We start from the raw sequence: 9,365 nt of genomic DNA, 5'->3' as shown, positions 1-9,365 counted from the left end.
CTTCCGATCCCTTTGCTTGCCCCTGTGACAATCACCTTCTTCCCTTGGAGCATCTCTGAGGAACCCCAAAATGAAGTAAAGACCATTTCCAACTTGGGAGAAATTTTCCTTCTCTCTCTGGATATGGGCAGCCTTCTCTCAGTTTCTACCTTTTACAATGATCAGCCCAGATCCATTGGCCTCAAACTGCATAAATCATGGAAGGAACAGTTGAAGTATTTCATAAACATGCTCTGACATGGGGGTTTGGCTTGGTTGCTCAAAACCGAGCCTCCCTGTTGTCATTCCTTAAATACCTCCTTACATAGAACTAATAGGACAAGCCCAGAAAGGTCATGGTTCAGCTAAAAATGCTGGATTTCCCAACATTTGTGAACTCATTCAATTTTGCTCAATTGAAAGAAAATCTAAAAAGTAATAGAAACACATGTGTTCATAGAGATTGCAGGGATTTTCCCTCATTTCTATTTAGTCATCAACTCCAAAGTCCTTTTTTACCTCCCACTTATCATCATTCTCTCTGCTGAACTCAATATCCGACTGAGTCGTGAATTTGTGTATTACTCTCATTTCTGTAAAAGATTTGAAATTGCTTTCCATTAAGGGTGCCAAATAAAGCACAACCTATTTGGCAAGCTTTTGGATGCATGATTACCCCTCCCCACATGCCTTCTGTCCATAACCTGCAGGACACAAAAATACAGTCCCACATTCAAGTTCCCTTTTCTTCCTGTGATTTTAGGAATCAAGAACCCATCTTGATCCTCAGGAGTATCTCAGCATCTTGATGTTTTCTAACCTATTCCTCTGAAATGAGACACAGTGGTACTTACCTGGTCTGAATTCCTCCTTTGCAGAATAGTAGTAGTAGGCCAAGAAGAACCCCAGGATGGGGAGGAGATATTTTTTCATAAAAGCCATCAGACAAGGATCTGGCCCGAGGAGTCCTGTAGGACACACAGAGAGAACCTACAGAGCTTTCTACAACCTCCTAGGCAGGCAGCAGCCTCTGAATTGTGACATCAGGGACGGGGGAGGCTGGAGTAGTCTCAGGCAGTGCTAGCCAATTTCCTTGTCAGAGCAGCGATTGGCTTTGGGTGGGATCCCATTTGTCCCTGGCAGCCTTCGTGGTGGATTTCATAATGGACAATGTTTACTCCATTTCATTGAGCAAGAGGAGACTTCCAGATGGCCAAGCTCATGACTGTACAGGACAGGATTCCTGAGCATCCCTACCCCAAGTCCACCTTCCTTATAACATCATTTACATCAAGGATCAATGGTCTTTCAAAAGTGGTTTGTCAAAGGGAGAGAGAGAGAGAGAGAAGTATGTGTGGAGCTTCTGGGGAAATGTGAGTAATAGCAAAGAGAGAGAAACTCAAGCCAAGTCTCACTGTCAGCCCCACCTCCCAGTCGGAAGCAATTAAAAATAACAGCACAAAACAGCAAAATAAGCTTAAGAAAAAAATGTGCACATCTTGGGGAAAAAAATATAAAAGCAAACAAGCTCTATAAGCCCCACACTCAAGTTCAATGAAAAAGTATTACAACATCAAAGGGAAATTGCAAGCCAGCCAGAAGCCAGATGGCGGGAAACCCAAGACCAGTTCAAGAGTCTCAGGCAAGTGCAACGGAACGCACACTTATTACTTTAACAGAGAATAAAGAAGAAATAACGAGTGCCAAAGAAAAAGGCACTAAGCTATTAAACTGGGTCTTGTAAGTGCTGCAGAGGAACCAGAAACATGGAGAGGATACTGGGAAGAGGAGGTCTGGTACAGAAGAAAAAAGCACTGTACTGTGGAAGCAAAACTGACTTGGGACACACATGTCCAGCTAAAAATAGATCTTGTAAGAATAAAAGGACCAGAGATCAGAAACCACTAGCAATTTAAAATTGATTATCAGGAAAATATAGAAATAACCACCTTGATATGTGCGTAGCAAGAATTCATTAAGCAATGCTCTTCTAAGAAGGAATTTAAGATGTGCTGTCATTAAGTTTTTCAACCCCAAACCAATTCACCTATTTTGAAAAATCATCCCAATCATAAAGCAAATCCCAAATTCTTCAAGTTATCAAGAAAAATGTGAATGTGATAATAAGAATGAGTATCAGTGTTTTGGAGGAAGGATGGACTTGGGGTAGGCAGGATGGAATTTATACAAGGTTAAGAGAAATTGAATTAGGATCTCAAGTACAGTATCTGGAAACACTCAGTGAATTTTCACTTCAGAGTAAGAGAAAATAATTTAAGACCCAGAGGAGATGAAACAATTTGTCAACAAAGGCTCACAGCTGTGAAGTTCACTTCCAGAAAACAATGCAGATTTGAAAGTAGTTCAAGGCTAAATAGAGCTCAAGATTCATGGAGGACAAAAATAGGAAAAAGATAAAATTCAAGTATAAATTAGATTACATACCATTAAAGCTGTGATATATTTGGATAATTTTCATAAGGACTTTATGCTACCAAGATGCAAACTAGACTCTATTTTTATCTCTAGAGAAAAGGAAGCATAAGATTTATTTTCTTAATTTGTTAATATTAATAGTACAATTTTACAGAAAACTGAAAAGTTATTCTAACCTATGATAATGCTGAAGTGGTAGAGGGAACAGACTAGGAGAATTTATTGTCTAACAAAGAGAGAATACAAATTTTAAAATCCACTACAGAAAACATACATTTAAAGAAAGCAAAAATAACAATCAACAACAAACAAACAAAAACCCCCAAGGTGATAGAACATAAAACAATTGCTGACTGTTGACTTAATTAAAAAATGAAACCCAGGCCAAAAAAAAAAAAAAAAAAAAAATGGGACCAGCAGTTGGGGTAATGGCTATGTCGCTAGACTCCCACGTAGTCGACTGCAGTTTGAGTCGTTTGAGTCCGGGACCCGGCGGCTTAAACTCACACTGGGCGCATGGGCATGTGTGCCCAAGATCCCGAGAGGACAATGGAGAAGAAGGGATTGTGGAGTGGCCATCCCCCCGGGGGGTGATTTCTCACTTTCTGTCTCTCTGTCTCTCTCTGTCTTTCTGGCCAGTGCACGTGCCCTATAGCAAAAACCTCTCCAACAACAACAACAAAAAGAAGTCCAGGCCATGCTGTGGCTTGGTGGTAAATAAGCTGGACCCCACCTGACTGTCTGTGTGATTAGAGTCCTGGACCTGGTGGCTTGAAAAACACACCAGGCACATATGTGCACATGTACCCAAAACCCTGATAGGAGGAAGAAGGGGTTGCGGCATGACCACTCCCCATGGAGGATGCTTTTCTCCCTCCCTCTCTTTCTCTCTCTTGTAAATGCCTGTTCCCTCTAACTAAAGACAGAAAAATAATGTGACTACATTGTGACTTCAAAAACTCACTTCTCTCTCTTGTTCTGTCCCTCTCTAGTTAAACTAATAAATGGATAAAGAAAGTTAAATAAAAATAATTCTTAAAAAGACATACATTTAAACCTAAAGACATAAGCAGATTAATAATTAGATGGTCTAATAGCTACCATGCTAGAAAATAAGGATATAGAAAAAGCATTCTGCAAAGTGATTTTCCTGAAAATAGGTGAAATAATTGTTACATAAAGTGCATTGATGAGAAACAAGGACAATGTCCTTGGATATATTAAGGATATATTAAGTCTTAAACTATATTAAACTTTTTGGTCCAGGACCCCTTTATGCTCTTAAAAATTGAGAACCTCGAACAACTTTTACCTATGTACTGATACATTGTCGACTAGGACTGAAGTTGTTTTTAAAGTGCTATTGTTTGTATGCTTCCCAAAATTCATGTGCTGAGATTTGGTTGTGACAGGATTAAACTTAGTCAAATTATGGTGTTGAAAGGTGGGGGCTGGACCAGCTGGTAGCAGGATGGTCAAGGCAGCTGGATCCTACATGACCAACTGTGCGGTTCTACACCTGGACCCGGCAGCTTGAATAACATGCTAGGTGCCTGTGCATTCACACTCAAAATCCTGAAAGGGGAAATGGAGGAGAAGGGATTGTGGCATGACCATTTCCCAAGTGGGGTGGGGGTTGGGATGGGGGTGCCTTCCTACTCTCTCCCTGTCTCTCTGACAGGTGTATACACCCTCTACCAAATAAAAATAAAAAAGAAAGATATAAAGAAAGACAGGTGAGGGCTTTGGAAAGAGATCAGAATTGAGGTTATTAGTACAGGGTCCCCATGACTGACTCCTGCTGAGTTTATAAGGAGAGGGAATGACATACTCAGAGATGTGGGGGGTTCTGTTCTTTCATGATGTGACACTCTCCATGACCTTGGGAACCCACTAGAAGGAAAATCCACCTGATATAGCTCCTGGAACTTGGACCTCCAAACCATGAACTGAATACACTTTTATCCTCTTAAATTATCCAGATTAAGATCATTTCTGTTATCAGTAATGGAATGAACTAGAACAATAAGCATATATCTCATTAGCAGTCAGGGCAATGACATTATCACACTTTGTACAGTATTTGGAAAAGTCAAATGATGTTTTAATATGATTATGAAAATTATTTTGATCTTTTGAATTCCCACAAGGGCCTTAAGGATCCACAGGGACCATACTTTGGCCACATTATATAATAAACACTGATGTCACTGCATTTACATATTTACATGGCTGGTTCTCTCATTAGCTTGTAAATTTCTGAAGGACATGGATTTTGTCTTTTTCATCTTTGTCTCTTTCCACTCCCTCTTAGCCTTGCTGCTAATAAACCTTTGCCGTTGTAGCTTTTCTGAGATGCCAGAGCAATGAGAAAATTGCTGTCTTTCTGGAATCTGATTTAATTTAGGGAAAATCACAGAGTTCATTGTTCTAATCGGAGCAGGTCAATCCCACCTCCTAGGTCCTCTTCTCAAGGTTCTCACCAAATTATAGATAGGTAGATGATAGATAAATACAAAAGGTAATATGTCTGTTTTACCTAGCACTGTTTGAGTCAAATTGTTCCTGAACCAGTAGAATTCCTCTCCCTGCTCTAGCAAGGAAGCTAGCTGTTCGCCTCCCTCGAATACCCTCCTCGGTAATACACTGACCATGTACATGCCAGAGGTGGTCAGCCAGTATCCTACACACAACCTGGCAGTGCCCACATGCCCACACAAACTGAGTTCCTCTCTCCTGGGGATCTGTCCCAGAGCTCAGCCAGGAATTCTCTCTGATTTGATCATTCCTACCTGGACACGTGGGGTCAAGAACAAGTCACAAGGCACAAAGACTATAGGGATTAAAGAAACGAGAGAGTAACAATGAGGGACACGCCAGTTCTGGGAGAACTGACAGGAGGTGGCACAAATGAGAGGACGACCAGCCAGAAGGGGAATTTACGTGTATTTGGCATAAATGTAAATCAAGAAAGGAACACCTGTCATTTCCAAGGCAGCAGCTCTAAGTGCTTTTCATGATCATTTTGAAGCTTTGTAATGAAATTGGACTCTTTGGAAAAATATCCTGCGGGTGCCCAGTGAGCAGACCTCAGAGTGAAAGGTGGTGAACACGCTGTGTTCAGAGGTTCTGCCTTCCCTGGTGGGGAAAAACACCGAAAGGCTGAAACAGGAAAGGGTCTCGGCGCTATGTCAGAATGAACAAAGGTCTCTTCTCACCACCTCCACCCTACGGCCATCCCAGTGTGTCTGGTCTGCTTTTAGGAACTGTATTACAAATGGAGTCAGGATGGTTCAGTTAGGCTAGCTCACCTCCTATCTTATCATGTTTGCAAACCACAAGGTAAACAACTTAGGTTATTAGTTGTGCTGTGCTTGCATGCTTGTTATGTAACCATGACTTTGCTATTTTACGCCATTGAATATAATGTGCATGTGTGTGTGCGACCGTTGGTTTTGGCAATGAGCCACTATTGTCTGCAGCCTCTTTAAGATTAAAGGAGCACCTGGTCAGCTAGCGCTGCCCAAAGGTGCCCTGTTCAGCACTGCCCAGCTATGCCCTGTTAGCTAGCCCTGCTCAGCTCAGCTTTGGTTCAGGCTGGTGAGCCCTGATGGGCTTGGCTTGGCTCGGCCTTAGGTTGGCTCGGCCTTGGGTTGGCTTGTCCTTGGCTGGGCTCAGCTCAGCCTCGTGCACCGTGTGCACCGCGAGCTCCTGAAGTGAGGAAAGTGCTCTGTAAGCATTCTCCATGTGCGTTACTAGCTCTAAGAGGGAGGAAGCACTTGCGAGTTCTGCTATGGGCTTTGTGAGCCTACTAAGAGCCTACTACTCTGTGAGCTCCCACTAAACTCAGCCAATGGACGACATGACATCAGTGTCTCGTGTCTTTTTTTCCCCGATTCCCTGTGTCTCTGTTCGAACCACCCCTCAGAAGAGAAGACCCTTGCAAAACAGGAACTTATAAGTCTGTGCCCCAACTGCCAAAATCTGTTCTCTGCAACAGAAGCAACTACCCTTTTTTATAAAATTTTATTCAATAACAGACTCCCTCCACCTCCCTTTCTTGCCCTCCTGTATATCGTAAGGGGAAAAGTTCTCATTAGCACTTCCTTCAGCCTGACTCAGAGGACAAATTTCTCTCATTTTCCTCCTGATGGAATATCAGATCTGGGAAAATGAAGCAGAGCTGAGACAGACTGCCCAGGCATGTAGTCCTGTTTCCAACTGGTGTTCATAGTCTGTGGCAGGGAGACTGATGGGACACACAACCTGAAATCTGTTTGCCTGGGAGTGTCAGGGCAAGGGCCTTTGGGAAAGAAGGGATCCTCCCAGGGCCCTGTCCCTCAAGTGGGAGTGGAGGCAGAGACTTATTTTTATTTATTTTTTTAAAGACAAGGTCCTCCTGCCTCAGATGTCTAGCTGGGACTATTGGGACTACAGGTGCGCACCAGCACACCATGTTACCAGGCCGGTCTTAGCTTGCATGCCCCTTGCCTCAATTTCCCACGTTGCTGAGGTTATAGGCACATGCTACCATGCCTGATCTTTATGTTGGACCTGAATTTCCCTGGAACCTCCGATGGGGTCCCAGCCTGTGAACCACGTCGGACATAGAAGCTAGCCCTGAGATAATTCTACACATATTGTGGTTATTGGTTTTTGTTTCCTCTCTGGCCTAGTATCTGAGCACAGAGGAAGGGGCAAACAAAAATCAAAAAAGCTACTCCCTGAGAGGGGTAGGGAAACACTGGAAGCACTAAGAGTAGGCGAAGAGCCCCACATGAGGTGAAGACTGACTCCAGCAGGGCTACTGCCCATCTGTGGCTCATTTAGTGTGTTTTGTCAGGTGGTCAGTGCAACTTCCAGGAAACACACCAAGATGACACAGTAGCCTGAACCAGGTGGATTTCTTAAGGTGCTGGTAACTTCAGGGTTAAAGGAAAGCCACTTCCCTTGCACAACGACCCTGAATAAGGGTCACTTCTGTGAGAACATCTGTGCAGAAACTGCCTATCTGACATGTGGCCTAACATCACCTTTGTATTGGTCCTGGTAGGCAAGGAAAATTGTCCCCAAACAAATGGTATTATTCCCTCTCCTTTGCCCCTCCCATTTATGATGTTTGCCTTATTTTTTTTTTTAGAGGTTTTTGCTATAGGGTACGTGCACTCTCCAGACAGAGAGAGACAGAGATAGAAAGTGAGAAATCGCCCCCCAGAGGGGATGGCCATGCCACAATCCCTTCTCCCCCATTCTTCTCTTGGGATCTTGGGCATGCACGCACGTACGCACACGCACCCGGCATGAGTTTTAAGCTACCAGGTCCGGGATGTGAACCGTGGTTGACTACATGGGAGTCCAGCGACATAGCCATTACGCTAACTGCTGGTCCCTGATGTTTGCCTTTAAAACCTGGTTTAAAACATGGATAGAGCAACTAGAATATGTCCATCTGAACTGCATGCCATCACACTCGGCCTGAATTAACACTTTTTGCTTTATATATGTTGTCTCAGTTTAGTTTTTTTTTGACGAGGTTTTTGCTATAGGGCGTGTGCGCTCGCCAGAAAGACAGAGAGAGACAGAGAGACAGAAAGCAAGAAATCACCCCCCTAGGGGAATGACCATGCTGCAATCCCTTCTCCATTCTCCTCTCAGGATCTTGGGCATGCACGCACACACACCCGGCGTGAGTTTAAGCCACTGGGCCCAGAACTCGAACTGTGGACAACTACATGGGAGTCCAGTGATATAGCCATTACGCTGACTGCTGGTCCCTCAGTTTAGTTTTTAGGCTGACATGTATTATGAAAAAAAAAACGTATGGATATCATAATTATTTTGCACCCAAATGGATTTTTAAAGAGCTTTTTACTTTTTATTATTTTTATTTATTTATTTTTTGCTATGGGGCATGTATGCTTGCTGGAGAGACAGAGAACAGGAAGCTAGAAATCACTCCCCAGGGGTAACAGCCATGCTGTAGCCCCTTCTCTTCCAGTCTCCTCTCAGGATCGTTGAGTTTGAAGCCTGTGGGTCTGGTACTTGAACCACAGTCCACCAAGTGGGAGTCCAGTGATGCAACCGTTATACCATCTGCTGGTCCCCCCCAAACAGACTCTTACTAGCTTATTATACTATATTGAACAAGGTCTAGTTTGAGGCATTAAGGATAAGAGATGGTCTAAAAAGAGCCCCATCAGAATAATGTGAATTCTACTAAAACCGAAGCAAGAACAAACATCAAATTTATGGTGAATTTTGCGTGAAAGAAGATAAAATCATTGATGTTTTATGAAAAGCACTTGGGGACAATTCCCCAAAGAAATGAGCAGTCTACAAATGGATGACTTGTTTCAAAAAGGGACAAGACAATATTGAAGATGACCCCTTTGTGTCAGACCATCCACATCAGTTTGTGAGGAAAAAATTAATCTTATTCATGCCCTAACAGAAGAGAATCAATGATTAATAGCAGAACTAGTAACTAACACCATAGACATCTCCACTGGGTTAGCTTCCACAATTCTGACTGAAAAACTGAAGTTGACCAAACTTTCTGCTTAATGGCTAGCAAAAACGTTGTGCTCACATCAACAGCATAAAAAGAGCCAAGTATTCAATGGACATTTTAAACAAATAGGATTTCTTGGAAGAATTAGAAGAAACATGGTTTTACCAGTATGATTCTGAAGACAAAGTATAATCGAAGCAATGGTTACCAAGAGGTGGAAGTGATCCAGTCAAAGCAAAAGTGGGCCAATCAGTAGTAAAGGTTATGACAATAGTTTTTTGGATATTCAAGGCATTTTGCTTGTTGACTCTCTGAAGGGCCAAAGAACAACAACATCTGCTTATTATGAGAGTATTTTGAGCAAGTTAGCTGAAGCTTTAGTATAAAAACACTCAGGCGAGCTTCACCAGAGTTGTTCTCCATGATGACAACATTCCTG

General features: G+C 42.8%; 1 protein-coding gene across 3 annotated transcripts in view; it reads right to left on the bottom strand.

Moving 5' to 3' along the window:
• The window catches only part of HSD11B1 (hydroxysteroid 11-beta dehydrogenase 1), a 57,682-nt gene that overhangs the window by 30,517 nt on the left and 17,800 nt on the right, over positions 1-9,365 (bottom strand). The window contains exons 2-3 of one of the 3 annotated variants that reach the window (XM_006159322.3): positions 834-969; positions 4-55 (exon numbers count right to left, since the gene is read on the bottom strand). In XM_006159322.3, coding sequence (XP_006159384.1) covers positions 4-55; positions 834-921 — 140 coding nt within the window. In that variant the 5' untranslated portion in view covers positions 922-969. Of the gene's footprint in view, positions 1-3; positions 56-833; positions 1,238-9,365 lie in introns of those variants that run through there. The other 2 variants (XM_006159321.3, XM_027776103.1) reach the window with 2 other exon arrangements.

Source organism: Tupaia chinensis, unplaced genomic scaffold (genome assembly GCF_000334495.1).
Source record: "Tupaia chinensis unplaced genomic scaffold, TupChi_1.0 Scaffold000627_1, whole genome shotgun sequence".
Classification (NCBI taxonomy): Eukaryota; Metazoa; Chordata; class Mammalia; order Scandentia; family Tupaiidae; genus Tupaia; species Tupaia belangeri.
This window is presented reverse-complemented; position numbering and strand designations above follow the sequence as displayed.